Below are 17,449 nucleotides of genomic sequence, written 5' to 3' on the forward strand. Positions count from 1 at the left end.
CGTGCGTGCCACCTAATTGTTACGTGATCAAGATTCAAGGCAGGACCCAAGATGGGATCAGGTACCAACACAAATTGTAGGCAGTTGCCTTTCAAAATCATAATAAGTGATCAATCGTCCACAAAATTCTGTCACTACCAAATGTTGAGCAACGAAACCATCATTCTCGCTTTTAACGAGATTTAGCGACTCAGGCTTAATTAAGACCGTCCTCAACTCGATCTTAAGCTTATAAGAGTATCTTTCTTTAAACTCATCTGTTTATCAAAAAGTTGAGAAAACAAAAAGTTGGGACTTAACCCTCCAAAATTTATCTCAAAAATCGTAGCCCACCTTTCTAAATTTAGCAAGGAAAAATGTAAAATATACTATCATTAGAGTATTAGACTAAGAGATAACAAAACAAAAAGAGTTGAAAACGTATAAAGTAAGAAATGAAAATCCTGAAAACATAGAAGCTATAACTATACATTTCTCACGGAAAGAAACCTCCATTTCAAGCTCTGTAGGCTTCTGATGGGGCTTTGTCTTTCGTCTCCGCATGGTTCTCACCCTCTAACAACTGTGACTGCCCTGTCTCTTCCAATTTCTTCAGCCCTTCAATCGTCTTAGCGTCCAAGAAACTTGGCTGGTTGGTTGACGACAGCAGCCTTGCCCACATCCTGTCGGTTATCACAACCTTATTCTGCCTCTCATTAATTCGCTGCCCAGAATGTAAAAACATATATCAGTACCTAGGTAATAACACTACTTCCCTCTTGGTAGACCGGGTGAAACTTACGGTCCCTAGCTAATGACGTGATCCAGAACCCGAAAAGAATAACAGAAGGTAGATCAGAATGGCTCAATCGGGAAATGATGCTTATCCTAATTTTACCAAATTGAAACAAAGGCCCAACCCAAAAATGACACGTTTACCTGACCAGTAACCACCGATATGAGACCCAAAATGAAACTGAAGGGTACGCTAGATGACTCGATAGCAGTTCACTGCACATGACCGTTTACAAGGTGTAACGTTTACCAGGTGTACATCTTGCTAGCACGGCTTAGCAATATCAGCTTATATGTGAGCAACAACGATTTCCACTTTGTGACAGAACATGTTCGAAACAATGCTCACATTGCTCAGGTAAAACACCTGGGTCTCATGTTGCAAACTGAATCTAGACATCCAACATTTAGGATACGCTAAATCTACCGGTTGTTGCATATTTCAAATTCTAGACATCTGCAAGGAGCACTACCTACTAGTCACATTCAGACTATAGTATGTATCAAATGCATGACACTTCAGAAAGTAGAATTAAGGGAAAAAGATAGGATACCTGAAACGGAATGTAAGCATGTCTACCATTAACTGGCCCCACAGTGAATCCTGTATATCCTGCCATTGCACCATGAATTGCACTATGTGCAAGCAGGGTACAGTAGACATTATCTGATGCATTCGCGGGAATAGCACGAATCATGTATGTTGGATCTGTCGAAACGAAAAATGACCATTAGTCAAACTGGATACCCTACCAATTTTCAGAGAGAATGTTTTGAGGACTGACCAATGTACTTGAGAGTTATCGTCCACATTTTCCGGTTGAAATAGTCCTGTCAAACAGCATGTATGTCATACTCATACCTTATAACAAGCCTCTTAGTAATTACGAAGTATATGTCTCGTGCTCGAAGAAATTTTCACATTAGTCATGAGTTCACGGAGCTTCATATGACCAAATGACGAATAAATGCACACCTTAATTTTATGTGATATCCAATGGCCAATATCTTGAAGCAGCTTGTTCCCGGAGGCATCTTTCTCACGCATGCTTTCCGAAAGAAGATCTTGTCCAGCACCCTCAGCTACTACAATGACCATATGCCCATTCTCTTTAAGCCTCTTCTCCATGTATTTATAGAGCCCACCAGGTCCTTCAAGATAGAAATGAGATTCTGGGATCAAGCAACAGTCGACATCCCGACTGGCAAGAGTTGCATACAAAGCTATAAAACCTGCATGGATTGGTAAAACCAAATTATAACTCAAAAGAGTAGCTGACGCCTGATGGGGGTGATTAACCCAAATACAAACAATAGTCAACAGAACACCATCTTGAAATACTCAAAAGGGCAACTTTCAGGTTCTTCAAGATTAATGGAGAACTTCAGGTCAAGAATCAGCATCACTCGACACCAGCTCAAATACTCGCGTATATTGAATTACTAGTTTGGATGCCCGTGCGTTGCAACGGGGTAATTAACTTAGTAAACAAAAATTGGTTATAAAGTCTTAATATTTACATCTTATGTCTTATCATTTATTTAGATAGAACAAAAGTCAAAACATCTTATTTAAGAGACGCAAAAGATGTTAGGTTGGTAACTAAGTTCCAAGTATGCCTCATATTTATAATCATAAAACCACTACATCTTATGTTAATCTTTCAATGTGGGACAATTATATTATTTTTATATAATCCTACATTATTTTTCAATGTGGGACATACAACATACTAACAAATACACAATTTTTTGATAAAGAAATACACAATTTTATATATATACAAATTATATGAAATTTATACGCTAATGATATCATTTTTACCACGAATCAAATTATGTTATTTTCATAATTTTCTTAATGATATTTTTTGCCAAATGAAATGTAAAATTTTTTATATAAAAATTAGAAACATCACTTGAATATAATATAGGAAATATTGACCAAAATGGCACTATTTATGGTCATAGGGAATCTTCGATATTATTCTTAATCTATAAGACAAAATATAATCATGTGAGATCTTGTTTGATTTATCGTCATGAATGCTATAAGAATATCAATTTTTTATAATTTTTAATAATGTGTAACTAAATATATTCACGTTACAAAACGTGTCTCGGCAAGTGTGAAAAAGTCAATGTTACCTTTGGATTGGTATGGAGGGTATGGAGGGAGTATTATAATAATTAAAAGATTCTCTACTTTATTTTTTACATCAAAAAATATTATTTATGATACTTTCCTAAATTAATTTTTAAGATCACCTCACCTTATGATAATTTTCTGATGTGGGAAAATTCAAATATTTATATGTAGTATATTTACCACACCTGCATTATTTTTCAATATGGGACAAATAACACACGAAAAAGTACACCATCTTTTTTGCACCCATTTCGATATCCATCCCGATTTAATAATAATGAGAAAATATTATACTATCTATTTATATTCGTACGTTCTTTTCCATTTTTTGTCACAATTAAAATATGTACAAATGATATGATTTAAATTACATTTTTTTCCTAACACGACTTTTAAGATGTAATTGAGGGAGCAATAAAATGTATAAACAAATGCAAAATATTTTCTTTTTCTGGTGCGATTTTTATTAATGGTTAAAAATTATGATGTGTTATAGTTACTCAAATGTAAGGAGGCATAATATTACCTATATTTGAAAGTTAAAAGATTTAATTCTACTATTTATCAAAGTAAAAAAGCTCATTATTGATTTGTTTGTGGATTCAAGATCTTTTTATGCAGCACTTGATTGTATTATAATTCTTAGATTTTCTATTTTAGTGCAGAGACTATCATTATATGACACATTAATAACCAATTTATGTATATTTAGCACCCATTTTATTTTTTTATTATGATTTTATCTTAAATAAAATTATTATACTATCGATTGTCTTAAAATAAACATTATAATATCACTAATATAGTAATATATAATCGCTTTTATAAATATTTACGTGATTAATATTTGTATGTTATTGTTGTAACTAAGGTTTGTCATTAATACAAACTCCTATAAGAACTCTCTAAGATAATTTTTAAGCGATTCAAAAGATTTTGGGTTGATACCCCTAAGTTTCAAATATGACTAATATTTATAATCATGTGATACCTCACCTCATGATAATCTTCTAATGTGGGACAATTCAACTATTTATATGTAGTATATTTACCACATCTACCTTATTTTTCAATGTGGGACAAACAAATATGTGCAAATAATATGATACTATATTCTAATGCTATCATTTATTTACCACGAATCTAATTATATAATTTTTTTTTTAAAAAAAAAATTGTTACTTTTTTGCTAAATGAGATGTCTAAGTTTTTATACAAAAATTATAAACATCACTTTGACATAATATAAAACAAACAATGCTTAAGAGACTCAGAAGGTTTTGGGTTGGTATTTAGGTTCTAAGGATTTCTTCGATTTATAATCATATGATCACCCACCTTATGCTAAACTTTCGATGTGGGACAATTCTATTATTTATACGTAATATATTCACCACACAAACATATTTTTCAATGTGGGACAAATAACATACTTAGAAATACACCATCTGTTTCGCACATAATTCGACATCTAACCCGGGTTAATAATAATGAGCAAATATTATACTCCTTCGATTCAAGACCAAATACAACATTCCTTTTGTACATGAACGAATAGAATCTTTACGATTCTTTGCAATATGTAAGACAAAATATGGTCATGTGGGATCTTATTTGATTCACTTATAACGTACAATGAGAATATCAAATTTTTAAATTTTTTATAATTAAACTTAAAGATATTTACTAATTTGTGTCTTGGCAAGTGTGTAAATGAAAGTATTGTATTTGGTCTTGAGTGGGGGAGTACTATCTATATATATATAGATAAAAGAGAGTTTTTTCGAGCGATCTGAGAGCGTCCACATCATCAAAAATAAATTTAGGAGTAAAAAATGCTATCGTTAGAGTATAAATTTCATATTATTTGCACATATTAAAGATGGTGTACTTTTTAATATGTAAAATTGTGTACTTTTTAGTATGTTTTATCCCACATTGGAAAATAAGTAGGTGTGGTGAACATACTACATATAAATAGTAGAATTATTATCCCACATTGAAAGATTAGTATAAGGTGGGTGATTCTATAATTATAAATATAGGAGGCATACTTGGAACTTATGCATCAACCCAAAATCTTTTGAGTCTCTTAAGTATTGTCTTGGAGAGTTCTTAAAAGTTTATATCATTATATTTTCTACCTATAGATTTTATATGTCCCACATTGAAAAATACATTGAAAAATAATGTAGGTGTGGTAAATATACTACGTTTAAATAATACTGCGTTTAAATAATATAATTAGAATTGTGATGTAGGTGTGGTAAATATACTACGTTTAAATAATATAATTAAAATTGGGGTGATGATAAATACAACCCAGTGGGTTGTATTTAAGAAACCAAAAGAAGAAATAAATTCTTAATATATGCATTAATTGTATTGGTTAATGTGTAATTTAGTTCTTAATTCCTAAATTAATACCCAAATTAGAAGGTATTTAATGCTTAAATACAACCCATTGGGTTGTATTTAGCATTACCCATATACTGCGTATAAATAGTTGAATTGTCCCACATCATAAAATTATCATAAGGTGGAGTGATCCCATGATTATAAATAGGATTTATCCTTGGAACTTAGGTATCACCCCAAATATATTGAATTTCTTAAAGTATACTTATTATATAAGAGACTTTAAACATAATCTTGAATTAAATGTTAAATTTTTAAAGTAACATTTTTTTAGGTGGGAGAAATATCGATAAAATGGTAAACATTATAATGGAAATTTTTCATGTTACCCTCGAATTTTGTTAGATTACACATAATACCCCTAATTTTAAGTTTGTACATATAATACCCTTGTGTTTACTTTTTTCATAACGCCGTTACTCCTATGAGTACTAGATGAGTAATTAACTTATTTATAATGCAAAAAAAACGTTATAAGGGTTTAATATTTACATTCTATGTCTAATGATTTGTTTACATATTATTAAAATATCTCTTTCAAAAAAAATAAAGGATTAATATATGCGTGGGTTAACTTATTTATAATCATATAATCACTCTGCCTTATACTAATCTTTTGGTGTGATACAATTCTACTATTTATAAGTAATATATTCACCAAACTTGGATTATTTTTCTGATGTGGGACAATTTTACTATTTATACGTAGTATATATTCATCAAACCTGCATTGTTTTTCAAAGTGGGACAAATATCATACTCAGAATTACACCATTTTTTTTTTTGCACTTAGTTCGACATCCAACCAGATCCCGAATACCGAATACATACAATTGCTACTCATTATATCTAATATTTATATTTAAATTTAATAATATGATCAAGTACTCTCCATTAATAATACAACAACAACAACATCAGAGCCTTGATCCCAAAATGATTTGGGGTCGGCTGACATGAATCATCCTTTCGAACCGTCCATGGGTGAACACACGCCTCAAAATGCGAATAAAAAAAGGGAAGATGAAAAACAAAATGGAAGAACGAAAATATAATGGAAAGTCAAGGTAAACTTAGGGGGTTTTAAAATCGAATTCCGTCTTTCTTTTATAAAAACTTAAAATTTAAATCGAGAGAAAAGATTAAAACGATTTTTAAAAACCGAAATAGAGTTTAATATTTATATTCATTAATAATGTTCGACATTAACTTAGTTTGAATGCCCGTGCGTTGTAACGGGGTAATTAAATTATTTATAATGCAAAAAAAAACGTTATAAGGGTTTAATATTTATATTTTCTGTGAGACTATGTCTAATGATTTGTTTAAATATTATTAAAATATTTCTTTCGAAAAAAAATAAAGGATTAATATATACGTGCGTTAACTTATTTATAATCATATAATCACTCCACCTTATAATCTTTTGGTGTGGTACAATTCTACTATTTATAAGTAATATATTCACCAAACTTCGATTATTTTTCTGATGTGGGACAATTCTACTATTTATACATAGTATATATTCATCAAACCTGCATTATTTTTCAATATGGGACAAATATCATACTCAGAATTACACCATTTTTTTGGCACTTAGTTCGACATCCAACAGATCCCGAATACCGAATACAGACAATTGCTACTCATTATATCTAATATTTATATTTAAATTTAATAAAATGATCAAGTACTCTCCATTAATATTTGTATTTTGTTTTTCTTCAATTTTTTTATCATAATTGAGATACGGAAATTTCCCGTGGTACCCCTTAATTTTGTCAGATTTTCCATGTTACCCCTACTTTTAAGAATCTGCCTATGGTACCCTTGAGGTTCCATTTTTTTTGCCCATGGTACCCCCTAATGTAAAGGCTGTTAAATGGACGTTAAGTTTGATGGCGTGACCATAAAATAAAAATTAAAAAATAATACCTCCTTTTATTGTTTTATTGGTACAGATTTCTCTCTCTTTTAAATGAAAATTTAATTAACTATATCATTATAATATTGGGAATTTCTCAGGGTAACCTTGAACTTTGATAGATTACACATGGTACCCTTAATTTTAAGTTTCTACAAATGGTACCCATGTGTTTACCTTTTTCTTTACCAGAATACCACTTGAATATAAAATAAGAAATACAGAGTATATATTATATATAATAACTAAAAGATTTTCCAAAGATTAACTTAGGTTAGAGATCATTATTCTAGAGACAGTAATACAACCTTTTTCCTTGTAGTTTTGTATTTTTTGATTTTCATGTTAATGTTCTTAACTCTTTCCCGGGTATTTCCCAACGAATTCCACTTTATTTTTTATATCATATCGTAGATAATGATAGAAAATCTTAAGAGCTCTTTAAAACAATATTTATGAGACTCAACAAATTTTGGGTGGATACATAAGTTCTAAATATGCCTCCTATTTATAATAGGATCACATCACCTTATACTAATCTTTCGATATGGGACAATTCTACTATTTATATGTATACTTACATTACTTTTCAATGTAGGACAAATAACATACTAAATACACCATTTTTTTTTGCACCTACTTTGACATCAACCCGATTTAATAATGAGAAATTACAATAAAATCTACAATCTAATGATAACATTTTTTTGTCAGAATCTAATTATATAATTTTCATACGATACTTTTTTTGTCAAATGAAATATAAAGTTTTTATATCAAAATTATAAACATCACTTTAATATAATATAGAAAATGTATATATATGAGACGGTTCTATTATTTATAGATAATATATTCACCACACCTACATTATTTTTCAATGTGGGACATATAACATACTAAAAAGTACATATTTTTTATATCAAAAAAATTTGGGTTAATACCTAAGTTTCAAGGATTCCTCATATTTATATTTATAGAATCACTGTACCGTATATTATTCTTTCGATGTGAGATACATAATTTAATTATTTAGACGTAATATGTTCATCATGCCTACATTATTTTTCAATGCGAAAGATATAACATACCAAGAATTACATGTCTCTTCTTACAAAAACCACTACTGTATACATATTATTTTTCTTTAAAGGTAAAACCACTTAGTCTCGATCATTAATTAGATAGGGATCTCTACATCGTACATATAACGACTTATTAACGCTTTATTAGACTACCATTAGTAAAACCTTTAGTTTTGTATTTTTTGATTTTCATGTTCATGTTCTTAACTCTTTCCCGGGTATTTCCCAACGAATTCCACTTTATTTTTTATATCATATCGTAGATAATGATAGAAAATCTTAAGAGCTCTTTAAAACAATATTTATGAGACTCAACAAATTTTGGGTGGATACATAAGTTTTAAATATGCCTCCTATTTATAATCATAGGATCACATCACCTTATACTAATCTTTCGATATGGGACAATTCTACTATTTATATGTAGTATATTCATCACAACTACGTTATTTTCCAATGTGGGACAAAACATAATAAAAATTACACAATTTTACATATTAAGAAGTACACCATCTTTAATATGTGCAAATAATATGAAATTTATACTCTAATAATAGCATTTTTTACCACAAAGCTAATTATATTATTTTCATAATTTTTTTAGCGATATTTTTTTGCCAAATGAAATGTAAAAGTTTGATATAAAAATTGGAAATATCACTTGAATATAATTTAGGAAATATACATATTATAATAATTAAAAGATTTTTCACTTTATTTTTTACATCAAAAATTATACTTTCCTAAATTGATTTTTGATGATGTGGACGCTCTCAGCTCGAAAAAACTCTCTTTTATATATATATAGATATAGATATAGATATATATAGATTCATTAGGTGTTCATCAGTAATTGATTTGTCACGAATGGTCTACTATAAGTGCGTTCACACTTTTGGGGGTAGGCATCTCCGAAATCAATCAATCATTAATATTGCAGTTAGTAAAGAACACCAAGAGCGGTTTCACCACTTTCATACATTTAACTCGGGGTGTGTAGATGCCACTTTTGTTGCCATATCATTCAAAAGATAAGATATGGGTTAATAGGTTGTTTTATTTTAGCATGTATTTACTCACTATAAATAGGGTATTGAAAGACTCACCACTGTCGCGTCCCATTAGTTTGACAACACCCACGCCATTCTCAACACTCTCCGCTTCTACATGGGCCGCGTTAATTGCTCTCTGTGCCTCCTCCACTGCTGTGTCGAAACCAAAGGATTTATCTATGACCTGAAACATCAAACAAACAAGAAATGCACACTAAGAAATTTTATTTTAAAATATAGCAACTGAAAGTGATTTAAAATCAAAAGCATGACAAGTACCGGGATATCGTTGTCAATGGTCTTGGGGATCCCAACAACTGCGACTTTTAGACCTCGTCTCCGAGTTTCCTGCAAAATTTGGTGTTAGGTGAATAACTCGAGATCTATAATTAGGCCAACCTTAGAACGAGAGACAAATTTGATATATGAAAATAAATACCTCAAAAATTACTGATGCGCCTTTCTGAGTACCATCTCCTCCTATTATATATACCTAAGACTCAAAAGCAATTAATTATCACATCGTCCATGAATTCAAAATGACAATACCACAACCAAGTCTTGGGAGTACTTGAAACTTTTAAAATTCCACCTGATTTATTCCGCGATCCTGTATGCTATCAACTATCTTTGAGGTATCATGCCCTCCTCGTGAAGTATCAATGATTGTGCCGCCACGTTTATGGATGTCATCGACAGATTTAGGAGTTAATGATATGGTATTCCGAGCATAGAAACCTCTATATCCTCCCTAAATGCGTAAAAGATCTTAATCGCATCATACTTGGACGAGGAAAAATGGTCTTTATATACAAGAAGATACATGCAGAAGTAATAATTTAAGCCTTCATGCAGTACAAGACCAATGTGAGCTGAAAACATCAAAAACATAAAACTTACATTGATACCAAGTACTGTAGGGACGCCATACATGTAATACAAACCGCACACGAGCTCTCTTATAACCGTGTTTAAGCCTGGACATAGTCCACCACATGTCACTATACAAGCTTGGACTTCATCTGATTCAAAGTACACCTGTGGAACAACAAATTATACAAATAAATACATCACTTAACATACTCCTAACTTTAGAAAAATTGAATCAAGAGTACTAATTTAGAAAGGTTCAGCTGTCGTCACCCTTTGTCGAGGTCCAGCACGTCTAAAATGTCTTCCTCTTGGACTATCTTTATGAACAACAATCTGCAGAACGGTACAAAATGCTAAACCATACAGTACTCAAATTACAACTGAATCCTTTCTATCAGATTCGGTCTGGTTACACTCCTAGCAGTACCGCGTTACATAATCACTAACACCCTCCATCCTGATGCTTGGCTGTTTATATTTCCCCATTTATATTGTCCTCGGTTCACATAAGCCAGAGTCAACTTTGACCGATATGCTCTCACAATTTACAACAGTTGTAACTTTTCTACTAAGACGATATGACAATTATCGGTTTCATCAATCAAATATCACAAATTTACATTATATCTTTACCTGTAAGGCTATTAAGTTATGCCCATCACCAAAATCATACAGATGCAATATAAATCGGGTAGAAGTAGTTCTTAATTATGCTAGTGACTTCAACTAGATTAAAAGGGTTTTTGTCGGTGTAGTGGGGAAACAAGAATAGATACATTACCGTCTGAGCGACGGTGTCATCAACGTTGACAAAGTATTGCCTGTAAACAGACAAAAATGCTAGTTAGAAACAGTTAATAGCATCAACTAAATAATGTAATGTGAGGACAATGTAGTAGGAAATTAAGAAGTTTTACTTGACTACAGAGTATGCGGGATTGTGTTGTAGCGGATTCGGATATGTCTGCATTAAATCATCCTCAAATTGTCAGTATTCTTAGGAGTTGCCCCATTTGGCCATTTCTACTCTCCGCCAATCCTCGAAATTGTTTCATTTCTATTTCGAGCATGTTTTAATTTGTCGCGTTAAAAATAAATACCTGTAACCCACTTTCAAGTCACACTCTTTCCATTCCTAAATACTCTCTTCATTTCAATCAATTTTATACATAAAATTAAAATATAACTCACATATAGATTTGATTGGAATGAAGAAAATATAAAGATTCCTAAACATATGTGCTTACGTAAATTGAGTAATTCTACAGAATCGTAGGCCGTATCAAATTCTCACATTCTACCCTCTTGATATTTCTATTTCAAGATTATATTCTATTACGAAAATAAATTAACAAAAGTCGGCCCGTTTATGGCCGTTCTTCTCATTCTTTGGATTTGCACCAATTTCTAAAATCTCATATTTTGGATTAGCAAAGCTAAAGAATGAGCACAAATTCTTTTGTAAAAAAGCACTTTAATACCGGATGTTGTGAGTTGTTTAGTACGGAGTAAATTTTCTTAACGGAATTAAAGCAAAGATAAACAAATTACGAGAACGCAAGCAACCCAAGTTTTTTCAACAAGATCATATTATCATCTATATCTATATCTATATAAACGTATAATAGAAGAACCACCATTCACATAATTATACACGTGTCTTTCCATTAGCTCTTCAAATTCCCGCCTAACTACAAGCTAAACCGCACTGCTTAAAAAAATTATAAAAAAAAGAAGGCAAAACCCTAAGGAGTATCATACACTATGAAATTCACAATCTTAACTGAATCCCTGCCGTCATTTATTCATTTATATCTTCCATTTGATATCATATTATTCATGATGTTTATGCTTTGTTCAACAAGTACGTGCTGAATATTTGATCAATTATCAAGGTAAAGACTCACTTATTAACATCATCTAATTTGTTTGATAATTGATCTCTAAAATTTGTTGTTGGCTTTCAAACAATTGCTTTAGGTTGAATTTCATTTTGATATTTTTTATCACACATTTGTTGGACTAAATTTTCAATTTTACTTCCGTTTCAATCTTCCATGTCGGTGTCTGATTTAATTCTTTTATAGGTCATACACTCATACCATCTAACTATGGATTTGCTGATTGATTTTCTAATGTTTGTGAGAAAATATGGAATTTCTTTTATGAGGTTGGTTATTATTGTTTGACATCAAAGTTGATAAATACGGAGTATGTTTATATTTATTCTCGATTTTGATTAATCTAAAGAAAGAATTCAAAGATTAGGAGTAACATGATTTTGTCGTTATTAGTTGTTCCCGACGATCTTATCGATGGCGTTGTGTAGTTTGTTAGTTATATTGATCTGGATTAGTGACATTGAAAATATATGATACCACAATCACTGTAACTTTCCAGTGTCGTGCTTATGACGGGCACTATCACATCTTGGTAATGAAGACCAAACTTTTGGCTTTTTTAGTCACTTGCCATGTAATTTGGTATATATTTGATTCGTTTTAAGCTTAAGTTGGATTGTTTCCGTCTTAAATGAAGATTTGTGAACTCTATAATATCTTTGATTATTTGTTTTAACCTTTCCTAATCAATGTTTTAGCTTTGAACTCCCGTAAACATATACTGTTTTATTGTCATGAAGTTGTTTTCTATAATGGACCATCAGAGGAAGCGGTTGACAGAAATGAGCTTTTGAGGATGAGCCTCTCATTGTTTTGACATCTCCGTATAATTATTTTGACATGTCAATAATTGTAATTTTGAATATTGGCTATTAAATTAAATTTTTGGGGTATATAACAATTCTACGTATTGAATTTTGAGATGTAAGAGTGGCTATTTGGCAATAAATATTTTATACGGAGTATATGCTTAGAAATTGAGTTATTGAGATGCTTTTCACGTCCACAGATGGTTTGAGTTTCAGTTGGAACTATAGTTTCTAATACTGTATAACTTACTCATATTCGGTAGGGAACTAGGGAGCACGAATATATTACAACTTCATGGCTTATAGAATAACATGGTAAAATCTCTGGTGCTTGGTGCTTAGTGGTGACTGTCCTTTGAATTTAGCTTATGTTCCTCGGTAAAATAATGTATTTAACCTACAAAAATTACGAATAATTATTATTCCTCCATCTCATTCATTTATTTACCTTTGAATAAAACAACTCTCAGAAACAATAAAAAAAAAAAGGTAAACAAATGAATGAGATAAAAGGAGTATATATTTATGAGTGTTTACCGGTGCCTTATGATCTATTTATGTATAAGATGGCTTTAATCTCTTATAATGTTATCTGAAATTGGACTCTTTCTAATAGTGGTTTATGTGGACATATCGCAAGAATCTTAAATCTATTATGCTCACTTTATACATAACACTATTTGTTTTTCTACTAACTTTGTAATATTTGGAGTTCAGTTTGATCAATTGTCATTGATTTCTTGATTTATTGTTAAAATGTAGGTGGTTTATTGATTAACGGTGCTGAAAAACAGAGGAGGTCCAGTAGGAAGATAATACAACGGTACTGAAAAATAGAGGAGGTCCGGACGAAAGATAATACAACTGAAGTCATCAAGGGTTTACTCAAACTACAACATTATTCAGTGATGCACCACAAAAAGATGTAGAACCAGTCAAACTATTCAGGAGGAGCGAGGGGAGGTTTAAACCTAAGGGATTCGGCTAACTGTGAAATAACTGATGTTGTCCTTAATTAATGTGATTTCTTTTTCCTTTTGTTATTACCTATTCTAAATGGAAGTTGACATGCTCTAACCAAGAAAGAACACTTACCCTCCGCATTCAGCTGCGAAATCATCAGACCACTGTTTTAATGTTCAACATTTAAATACAATTCGAGAATTTGAGGATTCAACACAACCAGTGGCAATTGGGTTTTACAAGGTTAGTATCCGACTATCACTCCTATAATGATTGTGCTAGTGTGGGCAGCATCCGTGGTGTATGCACATCTCCCAACCGATGGGTTGCTCCAGCGAAGGGTATGCAAGATAAATACTGACACAGCTCTTTTTGAAGGAGTGAGTTAGGTTTGGGATAATTGGCAGAGATCACGGAGGTGTTATTGTAGCTATGACGTGTTGCAGGCTGAAAGCGGATGGCCATCTGACATGGCAGAGTGTGCGGCAGCGAGATATATGGGGGTGAAATTGCTAAAAGACTAGGGATGCAAGAAGTTGTTTTAGAGAGTGACATGATGAAGATGGTAAGGGTGGTTCAAGGCAATTGCACAAACAAAGGGCCTTTTGGTCTGCTGCTTATTAAGGACGTTAAAGCTTTAGCACCATATTCATGTCAAACGGGGGTAACACGGTTTTGCTCATTTGACTACTAGATTATGTAGCTTAGCGGGGAAGAACTTGTATGTGTTTTGGACTTTTCGCCAAGCATTTCGACATTGGATGATTTGGATTTAATTTAATGTATTAATTTAATTTAATATACTATTCCCCACCCCCTCAAAAAAAAAAAAAAAGGAAGTTAACATATTTAACATTTACTTTCAATTGGTTGTGTGAAAGTCGTCATAACTTTAAGATAGTTTTGAATAATAATTTGTGTATTTTTTTTAAGCAAGAATATATGTACTTTTATTGTTCCATTTTACTTCTTAATGTATCCTAAATTAATTATACATTTTTACATTTAGGGGTCGTTTGGTTCGCTAGAGGAATCGAAGTTCCAAGGAAGTAACAATTCACACGATTTTGCAATTCACCTAAAATGGAAAAAAAGTGTTTCGTTGAAACGTGGGAAATAAATTCCATAGAAATTCCCAGTTACCTAGGGGACCTAGGTTAGAAACTTCCTCCATTATAGAGGAATTAAAGTTCCTATGGAACTTCAATTCATGTGATTTGAGCCAAACAAACAACCCACCAATTTTACAAATCACATGAATTACAATTCTATGTATTTTATGTTGGGTAACAAAACAAATTAAGAAATTTTAGTAAACCTCCAATATTACTTTATTGATGTTTACCCCGTCAATTTCGTACATTTGATTAAAATATAGAGTATTTAACAGTCTCTCAAAAAAAAAATATACTATAACATAGTAACATATTGAGAAACACACATAGAAATTCCGTTACAATCTCAATCTCAAAATTTTGTAATATGTGATAGGTGTAATCATCACGTACTTCATACAAAAAAAAATATGCCATGCTAATTTTTTTAATAAACTTATATAATAACTAGTGTAGTTCCCGTGCTATAGCACGGTACTTTTTAGATTTATTTTATAAAAAGATATTATTAATTAAATTATTTGCATAAATAAAGCAGGGTAATGATAAATACAACCCACTGGGTTGTATTTAAGAAACCAAAAGAGGAAATAAATTCTTAATATATGCATTAAATGTATTGGTTAATGTGTAATTTAGTTCTTAATTTCTAAGTTAATACCCAAATTAGAAGGTATTTAATGCTTAAATACAATCCCGTGGGTTGTATCTAGCATTACCCAATAAAGTATACTTTTAATTTAATGTTATAATCTACTAAATATAATATTAATAAGAGGTTGAAAAAAAAGTTTAATACCATAATAAGACATTTTAAGTTAAGTTATTTTTTTACTATTAAAAATAACACAATAATTTTATACTGTTACATGCAACTAATTTATGACATTAATAGTACAATTATTAAGTTAGTTGTATAATTTTAAAACGCGTATTGACCTTAAAACGAAAAGCAGTAAAAACTATTCCTCGCGTCGAAAAAGACAATTTACGAATTATTAAAATAATGTTTTCACTTTTGTTATTTCTAATAGAAAATACATAAGTGTTTTTACATCCTTCAAAAAATAGTCTGTATTACTAAGACAAAAAATTACATAATAAATAACTGATGATTTCTTACAAAAGAGGTAAGATATAAATATAATATAAATTTAAATTTATACGAATTCAAGTTAACTCATCTAGCTTATAATATGACATGTAGAGTCCAAAATTATGGGCTATTAATAACTTTTACTTTGATAGATGAGATAGAAAAGTGGGTTACGTATAAGGTCCACAATTTACAATTCATCAAATCTTGTTGTGTTAGTAGTATCCAGAAAAATAAGTCCAATTAAGAAGAACTTTCTTTAGGCGGGAAAACTAAGAGAATTTTTATTCTCTTAGTAGTAGGGGATTAGTAGTAGGGGATGTCTACCCATAAAAATTAATGGGTTTATACATACCCGTGCAACTTTGCACGGGTTCTAAACTAGTAAATTCATAACACCGTATTATCTAATCTATGAGTGGAAAAAAAGGTAAAAATTAAAAATAGAAATAAAAAGGAGAAAGTAAAAAGTACATACGGGGAGATTGGGGAGATAGTCAGTAAAGTGAGGAACATCTTCAAGAACAAAGCCACAGTCTCCTTTGACTATCTTCGCCGGCGTATCACAGCCGTCTGATCTAATCTCGGATGATCGGACGGTGGAATTGGAGTTTTCCATTTTACAATTATTTTTATTTTTTTAGGACGGAATGAATTTGGTGACGAAAAGTTGAGGCGGTGTATTAGAATCCATAGAATTGGTGTGCATTTAAAAATGGTGGAGAGAGAGAGAGAGTAGGGAGAACTTAACAGATGGCGGGAGATTGAGAAGACACTCACTCAGTAGTCAGTACGCTTCAGCTCTCATTTGTCACCACACTAGTCTTAAACCCGTGCAAATTGCACGGGTATGCCGTTTCAAAAATTGTTATTATAAAAAACTACTATAAATACTTAAAATAAATTCCTCTATTAATTAATTATCTCCTTTAATGTTAATTACATTTAGAAATAAAGTATAGAAAATAGTAATAAAACTTCTCTACTTTTTGTTAAAACAAATTTAATTTACAAAGGTAGTACTTGAGTTATGAAGTCATACTCAAGTTTCTAAACTTGATTTAAAGTTTAATTCGCAATTAGCGTAATGATATATTTGAGTCATTTGGTCGAATAGTTGTAGTATGATATGTCCTTCTATTAGGTAAATTCGAGTTTCTACAATTTGTCTTGTTAATCGAGCAACTACATAAAAACCTGAATTATATAATCTATATTAAACAAAATTATTTAGACAAAAAAATAACATTTAGTCAAATTGCATATGTCTCAATAGTTGAAACCCGTGCA

General features: G+C 31.1%; 1 protein-coding gene across 1 annotated transcript; it reads right to left on the reverse strand.

The window, feature by feature from the left end:
* Positions 1 to 309: 309 nt before the first annotated feature.
* Positions 310 to 16,975, reverse strand: LOC141646268 (ATP-dependent 6-phosphofructokinase 6-like). Its single transcript, XM_074454219.1, has 13 exons — positions 16,638 to 16,975; positions 11,193 to 11,239; positions 11,057 to 11,096; positions 10,546 to 10,608; positions 10,303 to 10,440; positions 9,995 to 10,153; positions 9,842 to 9,895; positions 9,682 to 9,750; positions 9,457 to 9,586; positions 1,751 to 2,007; positions 1,560 to 1,605; positions 1,329 to 1,483; positions 310 to 703 (listed from the first exon to the last, which is right to left on the reverse strand). The coding sequence occupies exons 1-13, from the start codon at positions 16,776 to 16,778 to the stop codon at positions 497 to 499; spliced, it is 1,506 nt and encodes a 501-aa protein (XP_074310320.1). The 5' UTR covers positions 16,779 to 16,975; the 3' UTR covers positions 310 to 496.
* Between the last annotated feature and the right edge of the window lie 474 nt (positions 16,976 to 17,449).

The sequence above is a fragment of the Silene latifolia genome, chromosome 3 (genome assembly GCF_048544455.1).
Source record: "Silene latifolia isolate original U9 population chromosome 3, ASM4854445v1, whole genome shotgun sequence".
NCBI classification, from domain to species: domain Eukaryota; kingdom Viridiplantae; phylum Streptophyta; class Magnoliopsida; order Caryophyllales; family Caryophyllaceae; genus Silene; species Silene latifolia.